The sequence below is a fragment of the Drosophila tropicalis genome, unplaced genomic scaffold (assembly GCF_018151085.1).
Source record: "Drosophila tropicalis isolate 14030-0801.00 unplaced genomic scaffold, ASM1815108v1 contig_593, whole genome shotgun sequence".
NCBI lineage: Eukaryota > Metazoa > Arthropoda > Insecta > Diptera > Drosophilidae > Drosophila > Drosophila tropicalis.
The window spans coordinates 12,378,343-12,403,562 of NW_027173070.1; the positions used below are offsets into that span (position 1 = coordinate 12,378,343).

General features: G+C 35.9%; 1 protein-coding gene across 1 annotated transcript; it reads left to right on the forward strand.

Annotated features, from left to right (window-relative positions):
• Positions 1–23,401: 23,401 nt before the first annotated feature.
• LOC137576687 (zinc finger CCCH domain-containing protein 15 homolog) lies at positions 23,402–25,048 on the forward strand. Its single transcript, XM_068289932.1, has 3 exons — positions 23,402–23,597; positions 23,725–24,159; positions 24,221–25,048. Exons 1-3 carry the CDS (start codon positions 23,529–23,531, stop codon positions 24,947–24,949), a joined length of 1,233 nt encoding a protein of 410 aa, XP_068146033.1. The 5' UTR covers positions 23,402–23,528; the 3' UTR covers positions 24,950–25,048.
• Positions 25,049–25,220: the final 172 nt, after the last annotated feature.

Here is a 25,220-nt window from a genome sequence, read left to right on the forward strand (position 1 = left end):
CTTAGTCGTCTCCAAGAGTTATTTTAATTTTTACTCAAACACACACACACACACACACACACACACACACACACACACACACACACACACACACGGAGAGATGAAATGACTCTCAACTTTTTGGTTTTTCGTTTTTGCTCTCAATGACTTGCATTTTGTTTTTGCCTGCTCCAAATGCTCCCCATATGGATCAAGACAGAGAGAGAGAGAGAGATCAAGAATAAGAGGGAGAGGCACTCACACACATACACACGCTCGCGGCGGCATCTCTGGCAGCTGCCACTGGACCACCAACGTTGAGAGCTTCATTTGCCGTTTCAGTTGTTGTTGTTGTTGTCGTTGTTGCTTCGGCCTTATATCATTCACAGTGAAGCAAACTAAGCCATAAATGGATTTCACTGCAGGCAATATTGTGAATGATTTAAGCTAAACTCTCTTGGCTATGCCTAAGCCGCACTCTCTCACTCTCTGTACGTCTCTCTATTGCTGATCTCTTTCATCTTCGTTGGGGTTTTTTTGTGCTCCCCTCTCTATCTCTCTCTCGCTCGCTCTCTGTTGGCGTCGCTATCCTTTTTGCTCTCTCTCAGTGGATTTTAACGACACGCTGTTTGTTTTTAATCGTATAATGTCTTAATTTATAGTGCAGCCAGCGGGCTGCCTAGATCTGCCTTTTGCCTTCCCTCCCGCTCGCCCCCCTATGCTGAGACTGGGTTTTAGTCGCCGACCAAGGCAATTGCATTTGTCATTGGCCTATAACGCCATTAACATTCCGCCTTCTTCTACTCTTCGCTTCCCCCTCACCGCCTGCCTGGATACTCCCCAACTAACCCACCGACTCACGATGACCACTCGCTATGCCACTTAAAGTTTAACTGCATTTTCTGTCGTACTGTTGTCGGCTAGAATGAGATGAGGAGGAGTAGAAGATGAAGAAGGCGATGGAGGGGGACGAAATGACCGTAGAGGGGCGTTTGGTGTATTTAATGTAATAATTACTATTTGCCACTGGTAATACGTAGAGGAACCAGCCGCAGTCGCGTGTGTGGTAAATTTGTTTGCGGTTGGCAACTCTTTTTTTTTCTTTTTTTGCTGTCTTTTTTTTTTTTTTGTGTTATCTTGGCGTCGGCTTTTGCGGTTCATGTAATCAACCGCCCAGTCAGCAGCTCCCCCTCCCGCCAAAACCCCTTCAACTGGCTGTCTCACTCTTTCTGTCTGTATGTGTGTGTGTGTGTGTGGTTTTTCCAGCTTCTTTGGTGGTCCTGTCCCTGGTCTTTCGATGGTTTCAGTTTATGGTTTTGGTTTTGCCAGTCCAATGAATCGATGGCTTTTTGGTTATCATTTGGCATGGAAAGTTGTGAAGTGGCCAGCTTGATGAGTTTCAGGTGTGGGTGGCGATTGCTAAGCTTGAAATTTATGAAAGGACTTTGATTGAATCAGCTTTAAATTATAAGAGATTGGTATGCCATATCATAGTGATTTTTAGCTTGATTTATGTGGACCTTACTCCTTGTCCCTTCACATTCCTTTTGGAAGGGGTTTTAGTGGATATTCTAGCTTGACTTATTTGTCTTTTCACCGCAATCAATTGACAGATTATGCGAAATCGTGCCAAGAGTAAAATGAAAACAACAATGTCATTCAAGTTAATCCATCTAAAGCTGACCAGTTTGATATAATTGCTTAAATCATCTAAGATTAGGCTCAAATTGACATGAAACATGTATTATTTCTAAGTTTAGATTACCTTTCATTGTTGATCATGATGCCTCCAGGACCAAATGTAATCCATCATGCTCATATTAAATGTATCATGTACTTATACACTGGTAATCCTGCCGACTGAAGCAGTCTTTTGAAAATAAGCTTATCGGGAGAGCCCATAACCCATTTTCAAGTTGGAGTCAGTCGGATGTGTTAATGTGACTGCAACAACGATAAGAACAACAATAACAACGACAACAACAACAAAATAAAACCGAAACCACAAAAAAGAGCAACAAACAAAATACATTGGAGTTGGAGGCAACAACAACAAGCTTAAGATAGATATAAAAGTAAGGCGATAAGCTGCAACATCAACTCCAACTCTGGACTTAGTGGATGGACGACAAAGCTGAAGGAATGAGACTGGGACAAAGTGATTGGAGTTGAACGAAGGCTTGGGGCGGGAAAGGCGGTAGGTAGGTTGAAAAATGTTGACGACGCATGCGTTTTGCGTTGGTTGTCAAATTAATTTCGTTTTGTGACGACGTCGTCGGAGTCAGAGTCGTTTGGAGTCAGAGTCAAAGTCTTATTGGGTCTTACGGCCATGACAACAATGCGCCTGCGTGGGCGCTGTATATATGTAAGCAAACAGAACCCAAACCCGGGGCATTTACATATCTTTAGAAGACGCATGCATAATTTGGTGTCTATCTCTCGCTCCCTCTCGGTCTCAATTCTCTGTGTGTGTGTGTGTGTGACAATAACGCAGTCGAATGGGTGGTACCCAATGACGCACTGTAGCAGACAGCCAGACATCCTTAGCATACTAAAAGCTGGTGAAATGTGAAATGCGTTGACTCCACTCCACCGCCAACCCATCCCAACCCAACAGAAACCAACGCACCGCACTTCTCTTATCGTTATACCTGTGCTCCAACCATTTATGTAGAATTCGCCACAACCAAAAAAAAAAAAAAAAAAAAACAGTCTTAACCGCAGACCCAATCTCAATCACCCTACCATTCGGCTTGATGGGGAGCTTGGTAAGAATTCGTGGAATGACTGCACAAATCGACGACGTCGCCGACGACGATGACGATGACGACGATGATGACGCCTGGGTGGTCCGCTCTCGGCCGGTGGTTTATGAGGCACGTGCGCTGGAGCTTATGGGGCTGCCGCCAGCTCATTGAGTTGCTTATTTACGGCTCGAAGGTATTTCGATATATTTTTTTATTTATGTCGACTTGCCCGACTCTTTATTGGTGTGAAGTAAAGAGTAATAAGAGTAGGTACACAAATTTTGCGGGGGTTGTGTAAGGTCTGAGAAGGTGGGAAGTTCAAAAGACAAAAGTATTCAGGTAAAAAAACAACAGTGTAAACAAGACATTTTATGAAAGATATCGGATTCAGCAATGCCCTTACTTACAGTGTTGGTAAACAGATTAGAAGACCATCTTAAGTTCTTGGTAGTGTAGGGTAACAAGTACTAAACAGGCTTGAATATAAGCTTGACGTCTTTAGGATTATAAACAAGTATGAAACAAGCTTAAGGCCATATTAACTTAAAGGCTAGAAGAAATGGGAAAAAGAGACCTTAGTGTGCAGCACAAGAGTTACGGAAAAGTGACCAACACCCAAATACTACATACTTATGCCAGCAGTGTTGGTTAACAGATACTATACAGAAACTTGAATACGACTTCAACGACTTACGGATCATTCACCTATAAAATCGTTACTCTATCAGAGATTTCCCGAATCAAGATTTCAACGATAATTTTCATAATTTAATTAGCCATAAAAAGCATCAACCGGCTATGCAAGTTTTTCTCTCCATCTGTGGTAACTATCTGCATATCTAATCAATGACAACATTTACCATTTTCCATTGCCTAATACAATCAATTAGGCAAATGTATATGCTATGTAACCGACTTAACTGAACTCAACTGAAGTCATCATAAAAACCATCGAACCATAATTCAACGACACTTCACTTGCCTGCCGAGCTGCGTTGACAACTCAACTTGTTAGGCCCGACATATCTCTAAATCGATACGATCGCTAGAGACACTGTGAGATGAGAGGAGAGACCACACGAAAACCAGGCCTAAACCACAGGCTCTGGCCTGGCCTGGCCTCGCCTGGCTTGGCTTGGCCTGGGACAGTTTATGGCCTTTTGCGACTCGAAACTCAAACTCAAATCAAATGAAAATCTCTTTCCAAGTTGATTTGCAGCTCAAAAGCGAGCGAGAAAAGACACCCAACTGTGCCGACATGTATATATAGTCTCTGGAGTGGTGGTGGTGGTGGTCGGGGGGAATGGGATTCGGAATGGAAATGGGTACCGCTCTGTGACCGTATATCATTTGTTTACATTGTATTGAGTTGTTAGCTGGCCGCCGTCGCCCAATGTAACATTTTAATTGGCATTGGCCAAGGGCCGCACACGTTGACCCCTTCGCTCATTCTTGGTTATGGTTTGGGTTTTGTTTTTTTTTTTTTTTGGGATACAATTTCGATAAGCCTATCAATGTCGGGGTCATGCGTGGGCTGTCCAGATATTGGAAAAGACTTATTTATTTTTTGTAAGCTTGCCGGAAGTTTGTGCTTAGTCCCTAACTGATTCCTTAGCTTGGTGGCCATTAATCAAACAAACAAATTTCCCTTCCCCCTTTTTTTAAGTTAATAACTTTATCGAGCATTGTGCGGGTTCTTTTTTTTCCTACTGCTGCGGTAGGTAGAAATAAAAACTTTAAGAACCGCATTAAACCTCTTAAGTTCCTATTCACCTATCTCTATGACAGTTTTTTCTAATGCATATTGTGGCTGGCTATAGAATTGACTAGAGAATAGAATAGAGAATAGACGACAGAATAGAAAAGACAAAAACTCGAAACGCCTTTTGTCATGGACACATCTTGAGAATCTATTTGTTTGTTTTTGTTTGTCGCACTCGCTGTAATGATCGGCGTTTGTCATTGTAAAGGTACAACAAAAACACATAGGAACATTGCGTGGGAGAGAGAGGTGGTTCAGGCAGGTGAGATGCAGATGGAAATGGAGATGAAGATGAAGTTGTAGGTGGATGTGGAGAGAAGTTCCTATGAAGTCTCAACAGCTGGTTTCAAAAGAACTAACAAATGTATGCTGAAAAAAATAACTAAGAAAAAACTTCTTTAACATTTACTTTTGAGAATCTCTTTCACTTTTTTTTTTTTTTTTTTTTTTTTTTTTTTAAAGGAAAAATTAGGCAAAAAATGGAATAGAAATTTTTAGAAATGCTAATTAACTGAGACCTAAATGTCATGAGACTTAAACCTTTTCTTAGTATTTGCATTCTTAAGGAAAAGGTGAAAGGAAATTTCTTAAATTTGGTTAGTCATTCATTAACCTTGTTTCATTACCCATTTTCCTTTTTTAGTAGAGTAAATGCACTTAAAATTAAACCTTTCAAATTTGAAACAAAATTTTTAATGACTTTAGTAACTTATCAACTAAATAAGGCGCAAAGTTTGTGTAACTTATTGGTAAGTTAGTAACAAATATTGAAAAATAAATATAATACCCAAAAAAGCATTATAAAAATTTAACTCAAGATTTCATACTAAAATCAATAATTTAATTTTAAAACATAAAAAAAGATTTATAATACAAATAAACTGCTTCCTTTTTTAGTGAAAGGAAATTCTATCATTATCGAACGTTTTTCCTTAAACCCAAGTGATTCTATTTACTTAACTTGGACTGTATTTTATTCTTCCAAAATATTCTTCAATTTGTATTAATGAGTTGACTTACAGAACTTACAGATCAATCTAAGAGAGTAAGCTACAAATGAAGGAAACGAATGAAGTTGGATAATAAATTGACTTGAAATTAACTTTGAGTTGAGTTCTCTTCATTTTGGTTTTTTAAAAAAAAAAAACAACTTAATTTTATTACAAAATTAGCTAACCATTAAAATGAAAGGCAAAAAAAAGTAAGAATACGATTCGTTCTACCTTCCAAGAATGATCAACCGACACACACACACACACAGACACCGAAGGAGGTCCTGAACTCATAACTCATCATTAATAACCGAACCTAAATAAGACATTTTATTATTGTTACCAAAAAAAAAAAAAAAAAACAGAAGAGAGAAGAAAAAATTGAATTCCAGCTGTGTAACGGGCCCAGAAGCAAATGGTTGGCCAGTAGATTGAAAGACTTCTTCTTTTCAGGTGTTTTTTTTTTTTTTTTTTTTGGGCGGCGGCTTTTCAGTCAAGGCAAAGGGAAAGGAGATCTATGTATATGGTATACAAATGTAGGAGAAAATATCCAGAGGGGCCTCAAAGAAGACATCAAAGTGAGATTGTCGTTGGTGCTGCTGTTGTTATTATTATTATTTGTCTCACACTTCCTACACCTGAGGGCAATGTCATAATTAAAAAAAAACAAGAAAGAAAGAAAGAAAATGAAAAGCAACCCTCTTCTTTCCCTGAATACCTACCCTAGAGCACAACTATAGGGAGCTACCATCTGATCTGATCTGATCTGATCTGCTCTGGTCTGCTCTTAATCTCATTTTTGCCAAGTGCAAAAGTCAGTCTTTGGAGATCAAAGTCAAAGCCGTCATTCGACATTTTGCCCCGAAGCGTTAATCTGGCGTATAGAGAGCTACCGCTACCTGTTCTTTTTACCATTCCCTTTTTGTTTCTTCTGCTGCTGCTGCTGCTGTTGATGATGATCATCGGTCTCTCTATTCTAGTGTCTTCATCTTCTTACAACAGTTTCCGTAATTTACGTAAAAGCGATTTGTGTTTTGGTATTTTCTTCTTCTCGTTCTGCGAAACTAATTGATTATTTTGCCCAGTTGTTGACGGCAAATGGCAAGAAACGGAAGACAAGTTAATTTTCTCACACCTTTTTTCTACGAATTAATTTGTTTTGGCCCAATCAAGGCAACTACCGACCGATGGGCCCGGGAAGATAATAATACACAAAACTAAAGAAAGAAACATCAGAAGATAATCTACAAAGTGCTTATGCCTTCAACTAGGACCCCATCCAACCCATCATCAGCATCATCAGGAGATGTTGTGCTTATTCGTCTGCAAGTCAAGTCAGCAAATTTTGAGTAAATGGTTTCATATTTCATCAGTGTCAACAAATTTTGAGATTTTTCGCATTTGAAAATTGGCAAAACAAAGCCACAGAATTATAAGAAAAACAAAAATTCCCTATGAAATCGAAAAACAAACATTTTTGTCGATATCTTTATATCTGTTTATTTCTTTAAAAATCTTTTGCAAATTCATTTTTCTAGAGAATACAAGGAAGGATAAAGAATAGGAAAGGGTATACAATGTTTCTGTAGATAAAAATCTTTGAATATGGGAATTTACTATGGTTGAAAAAGGATAAAGGTTGAGAAACTTTTCTGTGTACGAAGATATTTGAATCGTTTTTCAGCATTTCGAAAAAAGGGCTGAAAATTTATCCCAAATTCGACCAACCCATCAAAATTTATGAAAAATTCTTTTTCAAATAAGAAAAATTTACGTTTTAAAAAGCTCATTTATCAATTAACGATTTGACCTATAGCTTAATACATAATTTATATTATTATACCATAGACCCATAGGGTGAAATGGTATATTCAATTTGCCCAAATGTATGTAACAGGCATAAGGAAGCTTTTCCGACCCCATAAAGTATATATGTATATTCGTCGATCTAGCCATATCCGTCCGTCTGTCCGTCCGTATGAGTCAAGAGATCTCGGAGACTATAAAAGATAGAGTAGTCACCATGTTTGGTATGTAGGTTCGTGTAGTATGTATGTAAATTGGTCGAGATTATGTCAAATTTTTGCCACGCCCCTTTCCGCGCGCGTAATTTAAAAAAACTCGTTTATCTCCCGTAATTTTTTACCTTTTGCAATCAAAAACCCTTAAATTTGTTACTAATATCCAGCAATATACCAAATTTGATCAAAATCGGATGGTATAATTTAGTCGGCGAGACGACTTACTTACTCCATTATACATATATAGAAATAGTTATCCCCACAGTGACTACTATTTTTGTATTAGGCCTATTCTAAAAAGTTTCAGTTCATTACCACAAAGTCACTTATGCCTTAATATTATATAATATCTTAACAAGGTCCGTCGCCAAGTAAGTGCAAGGATAGTATAAAGTTCTTTTTTTTACTGTATTTAAGGAATTCAAATGAAAAATGAAATTAAGCTAAACCAGAGGGTATCTTAGTATGCCAAATAAGTCACTGTATTCCACCAATCATTCATATGAGGCCTATATGATATAGTCACACTATGTTAAACTGACTAATGTTTAATTTTAAAGCAATAGTGTGAAAAGTAACGAAGTTATTGACAAAAGTCACTGTTTTCGACCGATCGTTTCTATGGGAGCTATATGATAGAGTCATCCGAACTGTCTGATCAAGAATATATATACTTTATATGGTCGGAAATGCTTTCTTTTATGCGTTGCATACCAAAATGAATATACCCTTTTTGCAAGGGTATAAAAATAGCTACCTCCCACAACCTCTACTTTGAATCCTGATTATGAACTTGTATCTTAGCACTAAACTAAATCTGAATTCTATATTGCAAATGACTAAATTTAGTAAGGAAATAAAAGTATAAAATGAACTGAATACTTTCCTTATTATACGCATATTTGTATCACAAATTGTAAGTATATTTTAATTTTAATTGCAATGATGGTTTAGTGTGCCTTTTCCAAAAGTATTCCCTAATTCTGAAGCACCCAAAATATTTCTACATTATATTTACTTATTCCCTGCATAATATAAGCTCTTTAAAAATATTCTTTCCTTGTTTTTTGTTTTCTTGACCAGTTCATTGAACTTTTTGATAGGCATTAAAATCAAACTAGATCAACAAATTTCTTCAGTTGAATTCGATGGGATAGAAAAAAAACTGAACAGCTTCCGAATTTCCGTTGAAAAATAAACAACAAACCAAGCGGCAAATTACTTAGGCAAATATTTATTTAAGAAAAAAAAAGGCGAAAACAATTTCAGTATTTCTTGGCTTTTGTTTTTATAATTCTTTTAGGTTTTCTTTTTTTTGCTGATTCATAAAGAATTTTGTATTATAAGCTTAATTAAGGCAGAATAAACTGTCGAAGACAAGGATAAATTTTTGGATTTTTTTTTTTGGGCGATAAAGTTTCAAGTCCAATTGTCACAGCAGGAAGGGACTTTCGGGATCAGATCAGATGAAAGAGGAAACTTATTTGTATCAAGAGGGAACCGACAATTCCAGAGACCACCCGGAAAGCCAAAAGAAAACAAAATCAAAATGAAAGAAACATACAAAATTAACCTACCTATTACGTATGTACACCCATGATGAATATAATAGGTACACCCTTTAAAATTTAATTTAAATTAGCACAACTTTTTTTCTATTACCTTAATCACCAAAATTTAAATGCACATTTCTTTATTGTACATTTGTGTATTCTTTACCTTAATTTGGAAATGAAAAGTTATTTTATTCAAAAGTTACAACAAAAATATGAAATTTCAGAATTTCGTGCTTGATGAAAATAATAGGTACACTTTAATTGACTAAGTCATATTTAATTTTTTTGGTTTTGAAATCACTGAAAATCTATTTTTGTTTCATTATCTGATTAATATGGAATGTATCCACCTTAATTTTACCGTTACTTTTCCCATCCGATTGGGGATACTCTTAATCAAAGCTTGGCAGGACTCTATCGAAATCTTCTTCGACGCACTCCCACAATTGTCGATTGTTGGCACTTTTTTCTGTTCGAGACTGATCCTATAGCTCACCCCACAAGTTATCGATGAGATTCAGATCACGAGACTAACTGGGTCAAGAGAAAACCACTCCTAACCTAGGAAATTCGGACACTTTCGAGTCCTTGAGAGCCATTGGATCCGAAATGGACAATGATATTAATGTTTTTCCAATTAGGATATGACTACAAATGGCTAATCTATCAGTTCGTATCGCAAGAAGGGTTCCTTTGATGCGAACCAAAGATTTGATCATGTAGCAAAGGTTTCTTAACGACTACTTCACATGGGCAGCATCTGAAGTTCAAAAAAACCGGCTTAATATCCTTCTTAGCAACGAAACTAAAATTTATATTTTCGGAAATGACTGTTCCTAACATTTAAGGCGCCATATAACCAAAAACTTTGATCACCGCTACAGTGGTGCATGGTGTTAAAAATATTATAGTGTGGGGTTGTTTGTCTTGGTCAGAACACTATCCAATATTCCTAATATCTGACATTATGGGAGCAGCTGACTATAGGGATGTCCTGGAAAATATTATGCTAGCATATTTAGAGGAAAAAAAGTCCCTGTGGTGGGTTTATCAACAGGATAACGACGTAAAACACACCTCAAAAATTTTAAAAACTTGGTTAGAGGTCAATATAGTGGTCGCTCTTACCTAGCCCACTTAGTCTCCGGATCTGAATCTCATCGATAACTTGTGGGGTGAGCTATAGGATCAGTCTCGAACAGAAAAAAGTGGCAACAATCGACAATTGTGGGAGTGCGTCGAAGAAGATTTCGATAGAGTCCTGCCAAGCTTTGATTAAGAGTATCCCCAATCGGATGGGAAAAGTAACGGTAAAATTAAGGTGGATACATTCCATATTAATCAGATAATGAAACAAAAATAGATTTTCAGTGATTTCAAAACCAAAAAAAAAAAATAAAACTTAGTCAATTAAAGTGTACCTATTATTTTCATCAAGCACGAAATTCTGAAATTTCTTATTTTTTGTTGTAACTTTTGAATAAAATAATTTTTCTTTTCCAAATTATGGTAAACAATACACAAATGTTCAATAAACAAATGTGCATTTAAATTTTGGTGATTAAGGTAAAAGAAAAAAAGTTGTGCTAATTTAAAGTCAAAAAAATTAATTTTAAGGGGTGTACCTATTATATTCATCATGAGTGTATATACGAATAGATGGCGGGGCCAAAAAGTGACATACAAACATCCGGATTGCTGTAGAGATCGTATAGATATATATATTTAATGTACACACATACATACATATATAATCAGATGGATGTATTTTTGTGTGGATGGCTGGCTTTTTGAATGGCCCCAAAAGCAGCCTTACATTTATTGATTTCATCGCAAGCCAAGATGTTTGCCAGTTCAGTTCACCAGTTTTGCGTCTTGGTCTTGTCACTCCGCTCTGCCCTCTCCCCCAAACCCCTTTTCGGTTTTGCTCATCGCGTAGAACAGTGGCAGCCGCACAGCCCAGAGCGATTTACCACACACCCATCAACATTTCAACTTAATTCCTTTTCGAGTCGCTTTCTTGGCAACAGCAGTGCCAAAATTGAACCCTACGTCTGGCATAGACGACTGGCCACAAAAATCATTGTTTAGTTACATATGTGATCTTCAATAAAGTTACTTGTCATAAGCAAAACTTTAAGAAGTCTTTGGTTTCTTCAATGTTATTTAGTTTGAAGGCAGTAATTGGTAGAGTTCTAATATCATGACCTAAACTCATTTTTAACATTTCTTCAATATCTCAAAGCTAAGTATAATAAATTTCCTTTCATTTCCTTTAGTCCAAGTTGACTTATTAATGGGTTCACTTAATGAATCTTCAAAATAGCTTAACCATTACGTGTTCATATAATTAACCTTCATTAAAGCTTAAAGTAGAAAAAATTTAAGTTCATAAACTTCGTTTTGAGATGAGCTATGAATAGATGGGTATTGTGGCATAATTGTAAGATCTAATTTTATCGAAACGTTTTTGATTCTGATTTATTCAATGCTCCCAGAATCTCTTCAAACTCATTTCACAAATAAAGTTTTAAGAGAATATTCTGATTTTTGTGTTTCAAATATGTCATTTTAGCCTTTTTGATGAACGTTTCTATTCTTTTTGAAGCATCTAAGCACGAAAATCGATCTATGGACCTTATTTTTGGATTCCAATACAATATTCAATTGAATATTCTCCCAAAAAGCAACTTAAAGGCAAATATTAAAGTGATATTGGTTTAGGGACTTAATCCTTAAATACACAAATTTATTTTTGACCTAAGGACTTAACCTATACCTAAATGTCTTTAGATCTATGGAAGATTTTAAGATTTTCCAGTTAACAAATAAATTGATCAACATTTCTCATGGTTTTTAGAGACTTTGCTTTATGTCGCTCACTAATTAGTTTCATTTCTTTCTTCATTTCTTTTTAAATCGGGGAAGATTTCCAGAGTTTGCTAGTCAAGGATAGCTCATCATCTTGGTCTGACTGGCCTAGACTTTTATTGCGAGTCTTTGTCGATTTGTTGTTTTCCTTGCTGATTGCCAAGGTGCTGCCTGCGATCGCCGCGTATGCCATGAATTTGTTCCACTATACGTGCAATCATGTCGGTGCCGGCTGACTGAGTCTGACTTTGACTTCATCTTGGTCTTGGCGGAGTCTTGAAGTCTTGGCTCCTGTCTTTGGCTCTTTTCCTGATATATACATACATACATATATATGTACATATGCTTTAGGTATCTGTAGACTGTAGACTGGAGACTTTGTGTAAATCAGTAGCCTGCTATTGAAGATGCTACATGAACTTTGGCTGCCATGGTTCAATGATGCAAAGGGGGTTTGAGGTAGAATATCACTCTCTCTCTCTCTCCCTCTCTTTCTCTCTTTTCCCTTGGTTTCATTTCATTCTGTAAGCGGCTTAAGTGAATTTCATTTTCCACAAGGAATAGAAGGAGGCAAAAGAATGCTTGATGTGAGATGGACTGACAATGTACGTGGAAACCATAAAATATATAATTTATTTTTCTTCTTTTTTTGATTTAGTTATATAAATTTCCATTGGCCATTTAAAAGACATGAGACGAGTAGAGTTTATGTTTGAAATTCAAAACTGAACTAGAAACTGATAGAAGCTAAAGTTGATGAGATTTATTTCAAGTTGTTCTTCGATTAAGGAAGAACGAGAAGCCTTCTGATTTGTCCTTCTCTTGCCTTTCAAACCTGGAAGACTAGTTGGCCAAACGTTAGTTGACCTTACCTGCCTGTTGGAAATATTCTCACGACTTTACCAGTAATCCTGCTTACCTTTAAACCGTCAATCTGGTGACAACAGGAAGTATAGCATTAGAACACTTATCACTTCAGTTACGGCCACCCGCATAATCTTCCACTGTCGGTTTGTCTGTCTGTCTGTCACCAAGGCAATTTTATATACCTCTGGGAAGATGAAGATGACTCATGTCTGGACACTTAAGTCGATCATAATGGCCATTGACCAGAGAGACAGATGCCGAGGCAAAAAGGCACTTAGAGCCCAAAAAAGGGGCCAACATTTTCGAGTCGTGGCTCAAATGACTTTTACGGCCGACTCTCCATTTAGGCCAAATTTAGACATTATCACCGACAAGCACACACACACACACTCACAGGGGACATAGAGTCACTCTCCCATACCGATCATTGTTTGTACAAATGTTTTGCGGTTGTGTAAATGCGTGTAATTCCATTTTATGGCTCCTGTGCATCAACCACCCCCAACTCCTTCCAACCAACCATCTATCCATCCGTCCATCCACACACACAGTCACAACTGGGATGGGATGGAGACGTTGAAGAACTTGCTGCATGTAGGATGGTGGCCAGCTCAAAAGGTAGGTTAAAGCAAAAAAAGAGAAGAACCCGACGACTACATAAAATTGTATTTAGTCATGCTACATCACTTTGTAATAATTTTCATTTTGGCGCTTGCTTTGATCTTAAACCGCGGCCTCCGGTCCAAAAACAACAACCAAAAACCAAAACTAAAGACAACAAAAAAAAAAATAAATATATATGCAGGAAAATAAATCCACAATAACAACAACAACAACTACAAAAACTGCCACCGTGTGGCGTTCCGCAACGAGTTGCGTTAAATTTGAAATTATGATCGTGGGGCAAGCGCCAAGTTTTGCTTCTTAGAAGTAACCACAGCAGCCAAAAGCAACCAAAGGCAGCCAAAAGCAACTAAAAACAGCAGCCAGTTCGAGCCAAGCAATTTGATTTGGCAATCATCAATAATGCGAATTGAGCATGAAGAAAAGCGAAATTTATATTTGTACTTAAAAATTAATGGAGTTATGCAAAAAAAAAAAAAAAAAAACCCCCCATTCGGAATTAATAAATTTATATGAGTGCCCAAATCTTAAAGGTGTTATTAAGCCTAAATAAAATGACTTTATAATGTTTAATTGAGATTTAAAAAAAAAAAAACATAAGAAAAAGGATTTCATTTTTGTTAGGAAATTTCCACTTGGTTCTAATAACTATAATAAATACATTTATATATAGATTTTTGTAACTAATAGAACATTTATCCAATGTGGGGATCTATATATTTGATGTCCAATTTTATCAATTTCCTCCTGAAAGTCATCATTTTACCAGTTGAAGAGATTAAACATGAAATTGTTACTGATTGAATAATATACCTGTATCTATATATGTTTATGCCTATATCCAAATCTATATTGTACATATATCTAAACACTGCTTCTACTTAAAACTTCTACCTTTAAGATAAACATGTAAATTATTGGAAATAATTCCTTTGTCTTGCAATCAATTTAAGATAAAGTAAAGAAGAAACTGAAGATGCTGATATGAATAGACTTTGATACTATAACACACTAATCCTTATAGACTAGGTCGTCAAAATCTAAAAATTTCTGCTTTAAATGAAGAACTAGAAAATATAATTATTGTAAATAAAATCACAAAATATAAACAATGCCTTTTCAAATGACTTAACCCCTAAAACTATGCTAAGGAAAATCGGAAAGCAAAATTATTTCATTTGGAGTAAAAGGGCATTGTCAAAAATAACATTAAACAGTTAGGCATAAGCATAATGATATCGACATGATTTTCTTACAACTCTGTTGACCCTATCCATGTGATAAACTCGCATTTTAGATAGATATGTTTATGAAGATTTATTACGAAATACAATGCTTCCATTTTCTAGTGGGGAAATGCCTATAAATTGGACATTTCATCAGGATAACGATCCGAAACATATCAAGAAGCTCGCGAAAGATTGGTTTGCATACGAAAAGATCGATGTTATGCTATGGCCACCTCAGTCCACAGATCTTAATCCCATGGGGGACTTATGGGAAGATGTTAAGCGGGCAACATCACAACCGATACTATATTTGCTGCGCTACTATATTTTTGAACACATTTGTATGTACTTTCAACAATTAAGGTCTATTGAATATAGAAGTCATGAAAAATCAAATCTAACAGAAAAAGAAATTTGCTTATTTGTACATGATTTTAATTCTGAGATTTCTACTTTATGAATTCGTGAATTCCTTTTTCTCGTTCCCCTTTTATAGGGTAATTTAAAATTGATGAGATTCTTGTAAAGGAGATCGAAAGACGTTTCTTTGAATGGGAAACCAATTCGTTATACCCATTTCCGTCTGTTCGCAGTTTTAAATTAAACCCACGGCTTCAATTTATTAGCTTATGGGATGATTGAATCTTAAAAATCTTAGAAAAATTAGAAGTCAAATTTCTATAGCTTTTAGATTTGACTTTTGTTATATTTCTATCATGGAACTTGTTAAATTCATTTTAGGAAAAGAAAAATTCTAACAGAATGGCATCTCTTATAAGCTAATTTTCATATAGATTGTTTGAGAATTCTTCCATTTTTAGAAACTAAAGAAATATTGAAGAAATATTGAAGAAAATATTTAGAGTTTTATGACGAAAAATCAATATTGGCAAACCTAAAAAATATAATAATGGTTTTAAGATATATATTAAATATATGGGGCTGTTTTCAACCAATCATTTATTTTAAAGGGTATTAATATAGATTTCGTATTATGAAGTCTTCAAATCTCAGCTTAAAACTTTTCAATTTCTTTCTTTCAACCAAATTTTGGTTCGAAATTTCCATTAATTGTCATCCGAACCGAATCTACTTTCCGAATTTAAAAGTACGTGCTTATTAACTAGTGAGCTGATCACTAAACTGTGACATCGACATTGATTTTAGTTTTCTCCTACAACTGATCATCTTTGTTTTGTCTGGTTTAAGTCCCGGACTCTGTGTGTGCGTGTGTGTGTTTTAACTGTTAACTAAAGACTTGGTGTGGTCTTTTAGCTCTTCTCCCCCGCACTCTCATGGCAAATGAATAAACACTCAATCATATACCCCCCATATGGTTTCTGTTTACCCACAATTGTTGTCACGGTTGGCTATTCAGAAAATTGTTGACATGCAAATGGCAACGAGCCGTGTAAACTGACCAGGGCAAACTCTGCCGCAACCTCCGCCTCCAACTCCAGTCCGTCCATCTCGGCAATAGCCTTTGCAATAAGTCTCACATAGCCTCAGCTCTTTTTTCTCTCTCTCTCTCTCTCTCTCTCTCTCCCTGTATGTGTTTCTGAGCTCATATATCATTGGCCGTTTGTTAGGTAGTTGAAAACGTTTTCCCTATAAATAGCACGTGTTTGACCTTTGCCTGAAATCTCCAAGTGCAATGATTTCCAGAGAAAGAAACACATAACCATATAAGAAGGCAATACAAACTTCTCGTATGTTGGCTCTAGCTTTAAATTTTTATGGTACGAGGCCGACTAACTGTTGTGACCTTGTTTAGTGCTTCGTTTATTTTGTATTTCTTGCTCTTGTTGTTGTTGTTGTTTTTGTTTTTTGGCTCTTTCATAGCTGTTGACGTTGGCAATTAACAAGAGATGACCGTTGTATTTGCTTTTCCTTTTTCTTAAAATTTTCAAGATCTTTCAACAAGATTTCTTTTTTGTGCCTATGATCAAACTGGAGCAGCAAATTTCAAAATATTTCAACTATTTCTTAAAGCATTTTGGAGCTCAAAAAACTTGAGGAAAAAGTTGAGGTGAGTCTTTTAAAATTCTTTATAGTTGGCATTATTATTATATAGTATAGGATAGGATATTGTGGTAAAGGACATACATATGTAGGTGTAAAAATAATTAAGATTTTGGGGGACAGAAGGGCATAATGAATGAAAGTAACTAAAACAAACTTAGAAACTTGAAAATTAAAACGAAAAAAAGGATTCAGACAAGTTTGCAATTATAGCTTCTAAAATTTAAGAATTTCCAGAATTTAATAGTTAGTTTTGGAACTTCTAAACTTATTATAGAGTTTTCAACTTTAGTATTAAAATTGGAAAACTTATTACTCAAAAACTTTATTATCGTTCACGGGTTTATTAAAATCAAAAACGCTTCACGCCAATATTTTTTGATTAGGACCATTCATTAACCCATTGCGGATTTGTTTTTACGAAAATGAAAATAAAGATTAGCCACAAGTTTGCTTAAATAAAATAAAAAAATTATGCTTAAATAAGGTTCGAATCTCCTCTCTTTAAGATATGAATAGAACGAATTGAAACCAAATTTTCATTGATAGAAAGAGTTTTCAATTGAAAATTATCAACTTGGATAGTTTTAAATACTTTTAAATTGAAAAGAAATTTCTGTCTTAGTTTAAAATTCAATTAATTGAAGTTCGTGTGAATGTCAAATTAAATTTAATTAATTCAGTTTTCTAATCGAAATGCTAAACTATGTCACTAAAGAAATATATTTTTAGATTTTTAATAAAAGTTCTAATTCAGATATTTACATTTACATATAAAGAAATAGATAAATTATAGAGCAACTTTATTTAAGAAATATTTTAATACATGCAAATTTATGCTAGTCTGCTAGATGATTATCAATTGTAGATGTCTGTTCCAATATATCAGACAATATTATTTTATTCTTCGATTTTCCTTTTCTTTCTTTCTGTTTTTAAGGTAACCAAATGCTCACATCAAGTTAACAGACCAATTAATTATAGCCAATGGGCATGAACAATATGTGACAGCCATGAAACACGATCGATGCCAAAGGAGGAGGAAGCTATCGAACATATATACATGTATATGGAGAGGCATGAGGCATGGGCAAGGGCATGGAAGAGAAGTGGAAACTGGAAATGGACTTAAACATTCGAGATGCGGGACCCAGAGGCCCATGAAAAGGACCACACGCATCGTGTGTGACGGCGATAAAAATCACAGCATGTTGCAAACAGCCTGCCCCGGTTCAAGTAGTTGTTGTTGTTGCTGCTGTTGTGGGCAAATCTTTTGACAGTTGTGTTGAAGTTGAAGCATAAAGATGCCAAAAACAACAACAACAACAATCACAGCAATAATACATCCTAAAAGCCGACACAAGTGCAAGCCAAAGTCTCGCTGGTCTCAAAAACAAAAAAAAGCGCATCAATCAAACGCACCGCCAACGCCGCCGCCCAAAGACCGATCCCCACTCATCCCCACACACACACACACACTCATACACACATATTCGATCAATCATTTATTATGGCATCGGTGGTGCCCCTAAACAACGTTGGTGGCGGCCTCTAAGAAAAAAAAAAAAAAATTCAAAACAAAAAGCAACAAGAAGAAAATGAAAATACTTGGAAAATATAGCTTATTTTCTATGGGGCCATATAATTTCTTTTTTAACTTTTTTTTTGTTCCTAATATTTTTGGGCGGACAGCCAATTTTGAACACGAAACAATTGTATCGTTTTCCATCTATGGCATTATGATCGACCATTTCAATCCAAATATGATTGACATTTTGAGTAGCGGGCCGATTGTTAAAGAAATATGTATATAATTTCAAAGGCCAATTTAAACGGTAGACGACTAGGGGAATACCCCTTGAAATATTTTCTAATTAAAAGTCGCTCCACTATGAACTCCTTTTTGAGGAATAGTTGTATCGTATATATAAAGTTGTAGATCGAGAAACTATCACTTACAATTAGAGATTTTCAAGAACACATCATTAAAGTTTTAGATTAACTTCTTAATACCTTACCCTTAATACAATTCTTGCTTCATTTATAGATCAAACATTTTCGACAGTTTCCTGCAAAAGGACTATGAGTTTGCCAATTGACGGTCATATAAATAGGGAGAATCCTATATAAAATTCAAGATATTCGGATGAGTAGTTTCAGTCAGTTTTAATAAAAGCTTTTTGTTTAAATGGCATGACCAGTTCCAAGACTTAATCGTTAGGGGTAAAAAGAGATGAAATAAGTTACAAACTGTTCGGAAGGTGTCTAGGGGTTGGTACTTTCACTGGATCCGTAAATGAGGTTGGCCCTAACCTCAGTATATATAAATCAATACCTAAGATATTGTGAAAGATAAAGTCTAAAAAGTAACTTGTTTGTATGCTTTGAAATGTATCTTACACTTTGATAATACATTTCTTAAGATGATTGTTGAACCCATTCTCCAAAGTCAGGACTTCAAAATACCAATGAAAAAATTATTACTGATTACATTGTCACCGATAAAACCTTTCCACGTCGAGAATAAAACTCAAGTACAGCAGAATTTTAGTTTGAATAGGTCTTAGACTAGGCTACTGATGAAAATATATATAATTGAAAACCTCATTTCCTAAGGAACTTCATTATTTATATGAAAGGCAGCTACAGGATATTCCATTATCTTTCAATTTATGAAATAACTGTCCGATGTCCTGGAATTTGATTGCTTTTGAAAATACTTGACATTATTAATGGTTTAATAATGACAAAATTTCTATGCTAGATGTATAAGAATAAGAATAATTTTTACACATATCATATTAGAGATAAAAGAACTGAATATACCCTCGCACTATGATTACTAATTACTGGGTATAAAAAAAAAAAAAACAATTTCAATTTCTGAATGAAATTTGATGAAATTAATTGCGCTATGCCACACAGAAAGTTTAAATAAAAACCTCCAATAACAGCAACAACAACAACAACAAAAAAGCAGACCGACCAAAAATCACGCAACTCTGTGGGTTCGAGACCGCCCAAGTTGTCGAGCATCGTTGGTGGGCTCCACCAACCGACCGAGAACAGCAAAAACAGAGAGAGAAAACAACAACAACAAAATTTAGTTGTTTAGCCTTATCGGCACATGCATAAATATGGAAATTTTTTCATTAGCGATTTCCGTTTCCGATTTATCTTAATGGCCTCTCGAGGCAAGCTCCAAGTTGTTGTTTTTATTGTTGTTGCTGTTGTAATTAAGAACAGCTACCGTTTGCTCCAAAGGAACGGAAAGATACGATGAGGGGGGACGACCCTACAAGAGAAAAAAAGATAGAGAGAGTTGGGCAGGGGGAATGCTGAGAAAAAGGTGGAGAAGTACTCCATATCTCTGTCTGTTTTTTTAGTGTGTCTCCCGTTTTATCTTAAGGGGACTTTCGTCCAGGGCCGCTAAGTAAAAACATTAACTAATTTCGAAAATCGTCATTAGTTTTTAAAGATATGTTAATGGTATTCCAGAAGTCTTTAAGTGTAAGAGACTTTAAATTTAACAAGTATGCTGGTTTAAGCTCAAGTGAACTTAACAATTTAAATATTATTGAAACAAATATTTTAAGATTCGCTAATAATTCAATATATTGTTGAAATTTAGTAATAAATGAGATAAAATTAGTTAAATTATTTTTAATGAGATAAGATTTAGTTAAGATTTAATCAGTGCCTCCTTTTACTGATTAAATCTTAACTAAATCTTAGAAATGTAGAATTTTAAATAGATTCTTTAAAAAAATGTTGTTTAATATTAACTAACACCTTTTGTTTAACTTAAGCTTAAATAATTTATAGGCTTTTTTTTTTTTTTTTTTTGTTAATATGTTTCGTAGACGGTCTCCAAAGATGATTGAGTTATATTAGAAAGCAACAAGGAGTAAAAACTTTGCATTCTTATTTATTGACCTATTTATTATTATTTTAAGCCAAAACCATATTTTTAACGCAGCAATTTTAGCTACTATTTTGATATACATATGTATACTATTAAATTATTTAATTTCACCTTCAAAATAAATGAAGTATTTTGACTTAAGAAATGCATAAGGTATACAAAATTACATTTACATTTCAGAATCTCTCAGAATTTATGTACATATGTAACTTTAAAAAAATTTTAATGCATCTTCGAATATTGTATTTCAAATCGAAAATGAATAAGAAAATTTAAAAAAAAATATATATTAATTACAAAACTGACACGACATTGTTTTGTGTTTATATTCTTTTTTTTAGTTTTGGCAAATTTTTAATTATGAAGTATACAAAATGGTTTGAATGAAAATTTGAAATTTTGAAAACTATTTTTAATCCGAAACCTAAAAAAAAACTATCTCAAAAAGTATCATTGATCGTCTAAATTTTGTTTACTGATTGAAGGTCTAGAATCTAAGGGGAACATTAAATTAAATTGATGTTCTAAACTATTAGCAACTGTGTCTCCTCCCTATTCATTAATTCTCGCAGTTGTTTGTTTAGCCCTACAAAAACTTGCTTAGAGCCGCCCCTGCATTTTGGCCAATGGAAAGCTGCTGGCCACACACACACACACACACACAGCTTGGCAACTTGGGTGGCAACATTCACCAATGTCCGTCTGACTCGGTGTGTGTGCTGGTGGCGGCGCTGCAGAAAAAAAAAGAAAAGAAAGCGCGTGCACTAAAAAAAAAAACAAAACCAACAAAAACTCATCGGACCGGAACTGCAACTGGCGCTATATGCAATTATAAAAGAGTCTTCTCTTTCACTCTACCGCTCTTTCTCTCTCTCTCTTTCTCACTCCACCCTTTCTCGGTTTTACTGTTTTTTCTCCTCTTCTTCTGCTTCTTTTGCAACTCGCAAACAGTAGCAGTAGCAACTTTTGCCTTAAAGATTGACAGCAGCAACAACTTACCACGGAAAACAGTTTAGAGATGTATAGACCACCCTGGCAATTGACTGTCTGCTGCTCCCCACTTGCTCAATGTGTGGGAGAAGTGAAGAAGGCAGAGTGGCAGGGGGCGGGTGGTATAGTTGCCTCATCATGCAGCAGCTTGTCGCCACTCTGTTGTCGGTTTTGTTGTTGCTCTCGTCTCTTATGTGTGTATTACGCAGCATGTTTTCTTCTTTTTTCTTTTTTTGATCTTGGCGCACTGTAAATTACACAGAGAACAACAATTGTTAATGCAAATTGTTGTTATCTGGACCGCGGATCCGCGGAGCTGTCAACAACGTATAATTGTATGGCAACATTTCGTTGTTGCTTGTCATAATTCTCGCCAGAGGGCGGTATAGTTTATTGCTAGGATCCATGCAAAGAACAAGAGCAGCGGGAAAGTTATTGATGTCAAATTGAGGGAACAGTGAAAACTCCGTTATGTTACTGTAGTTGTTATTCTTATGTCCCACCCACAGTTAATCGTTCACAATACAGAAATAACCGTTACTTTACTTCTTGCCATCTAAAACTGGGGTGGCAACTTCGCGTTCGACTAAAATGAAAACAAATTAAATAATTTTTTTTTTTTTGCCATTCACAGAAATCATTTTTGAGTGAAATAATTATAAAAATTCTCAAAAAACTAAGGGGCCTAGATTTAAGTATTGTTTCTTTTTTTTTGCCATTATCTCATTTTCATTTCTAGGGAATCTCAAATTATTGCTCTAAAAATTTCATTTTTATTTCTAGAGAACCACTAATTTTTTGCTCTAAAAAATCATATCTAAATTTTAAGGCCAAACATAAAAATCAAATTTAAGCACTTTTTTTGAGTTCGCTCACACTAAAGTTTCCTAGAAAATGCCTTTTATATACATACATACATACATACATATGTACATACATATGGACGTATGAAATTCATGCCCATGAATCCCAAGACCAAGACCACACACATGACGACGAGTCTTTTGCCCAGGAGCGCACACTTGAAAAGCTAATAAAAAAAACAAATAATTGCTAATTTTATGCTCGAATAAATGAGCCTGAGTGCCCCAAGTAGGATCAAAATGGGCGCCCCAACCAAGATCATTGGGTAAGTGTGTGTGTGTGTGTGTGAGTGCGAGTGAGAAAGAGTGAGAGTTGAAAACGTCACGCACTATCAAACAAGAAAATGATCAATGGGGGCACAAGCACACACACAGACAGACAATCACTCAGATAGAGGGAGAGCAAGCGAGAGAGAGAGAGATAGAGAAGCGAGGCAGCTAATAGACCACCCATGACGATGACAACGAACGGCCACCCACGAAGACAAAGTAAGTGCGAGCGAGCGAGTGGAAAAAGACCTTTGAAAACAATTTCAGAGCGGGGGAGAGCGAGAGATACTGATACAGGCCAGATAATTGAAATATGTACATACATACATACATACATACATATGTACAACTTGAACATGTGCGTTAAAGTGGTGGGTACATACATACATACACCAAACAATAATAATAATAAAACAAAAACAACAAGATCATAGACAAATAAACAAAACCAACCGAACAGCAGTGGCTCTTGACCATTTTCAGCATACATTTATCAAAAGATATTAAATTTTTTTAACCAAAAAAAGTACTTGAAATTATTAGCCGATCATTCAGAATTGAAAACCGTTATAATCTCACACTCAGTACAATAAATATTTAAAACTTTCCATTTTTATGGCGTATGGCAACTTTAATGCCGGCATCGATTAGGGTGGCCATACATCTGGCAGTGCCCTGCCATTTTGACGCACCCTGGCAACCTCTTTGGCTGCTGCCACATGTTATTTCATTTTTTATAAGTGTAATTTGAAAAAGTTTCCAACAAATTCTTGTTTTTGCTGCACAAGAAGCAGCAAATAATTAGTAAACATGCCCCCAAAAAAGGCGCCTGGTCCTAGCAAAAAGACGGAACAAAAGAAGAAGGAAAAAGTCATTGAGGTAACAGGATACACACCGACACAAACACAGACACACAAATGCTCGGGCCATAAATTAACACCCAAATACATACATATACATATGCGTATATTATATATTAATTAAAATTGAATTTGATTTTTTGTAGGACAAAACTTTTGGTCTGAAGAACAAAAAAGGCAACAAGCAGCAGAAATTTATTCAGCAAGTGCAAAAGCAAGTACAAGCCGGTGGCCATCATCCGCGTGCCGATGGTGATAAACGGAAGGATGAGAAGGAAAAGAAATTGGCCGATCAGCGGGAGATGGCCATGATCTTCAAGCCAGTGCAGAGCCAGAAGGTAGAAAAAGGAACTGATCCCAAATCGGTGGTTTGTGCCTTCTTTAAACAGGGCACTTGCACCAAGGGCGATAAATGTAAATTCTCCCACGATTTATCCATAGAGAATAAAGTGGAGAAACGTTCCATTTATGTGGATATGCGCGATGATGATGATTTAATGACCAATTGGGATGATGCCAAGCTTAAGGAAGTTGTCGACAAGAAACATTCGGATGAGAAAAGGCGTCCCACCACTGAGATTGTAAGTGTAATGCGATGAAAACTTTAAAACTTGAAAGTAATTTCTTATTTCGATGACTTAGATCTGCAAATACTTCCTGGAAGCTGTGGAGAAATCGAAATATGGTTGGTTCTGGGAATGTCCCAATGGTGAAAAATGTATCTATCGTCATGCATTGCCGGCTGGTTATGTTCTCAAGCGTGACAAGAAACTGGAGGTGAAACAAACGGAAATATCCCTGGTGGATCTTATTGAAAAGGAACGTGCCGCTTTAGGTCCCAGCCAGACGCGTGTTACCCTGGAAACCTTTTTGGCCTGGAAGAAACGTAAGATAGCCGAAAAGAAGGAGAAACTCGCTGCCGAAGAGGAACGCAAGAAGAGTGACTTTAGCAAGGGTAAACAATTCGGTATATCGGGTCGTGAAATGTTTAGCTTCAATCCCGATCTGGTTGACGATGGCCCCATTGAGGATGGTGATGCTGCCTTCGATGTTTACGAACGGGAAGATGACGACGATGAGAATGTTATTGAATTCAAGGAACTTGATTTGGCTGCTCTCTCGTTAGCCGCCCAAGAGGTAGATGGTTCTGGTACCATAGCCTCTAGTACTCGTCTCCTAGATCAGGCCGCTGAGGCGGCAAAAACTGCCGCTGCCGAAGATGGTGCGGCTGCTGTCCAACAAAATGGTGAAGATGACAATGATTCCTCATCGTCTACCCCTGCCAACGATGCTGCCCCAATCAATAAGGATCTCTTTGTTGATTTGGCGGGCGAACTGGATGATTTGGATTTGGATGATGTTGATGATTAATTAATTAAATTTGGCCTCCCCAAACAATGCCAATTGCTTACTTAATTCAATTCATTGCAAATGATCCGAATATCAATAATAAAAAATTGTGGCTTTTAATTTGTGGCATTTTCTACAAAACAATTTTCATACCCTTTTTGGACTTAATTCGATGGCGAGAAATGGGATAAACAAAGTAAGTATATTTTACAGTAAAACATCTGTAAATGTTGGCTTATAAATAATTTTAATAATGATTTTTTTAAATAAAAAACATAAACAAATAACATTA

Excerpts from the sequence above, each read along its gene's own strand:
- LOC137576687 (XM_068289932.1), top strand. The coding sequence starts at position 23,529 with ATGCCCCCAAAAAAGGCGCCTGGTCCTAGCAAAAAGACGGAACAAAAG. Across the intron at positions 23,598-23,724 it reads AGAAGGAAAAAGTCATTGAG|GACAAAACTTTTGGTCTGAA; the intron begins GTAACAGGATAC and ends GATTTTTTGTAG. Across the intron at positions 24,160-24,220 it reads GGCGTCCCACCACTGAGATT|ATCTGCAAATACTTCCTGGA; the intron begins GTAAGTGTAATG and ends TCGATGACTTAG.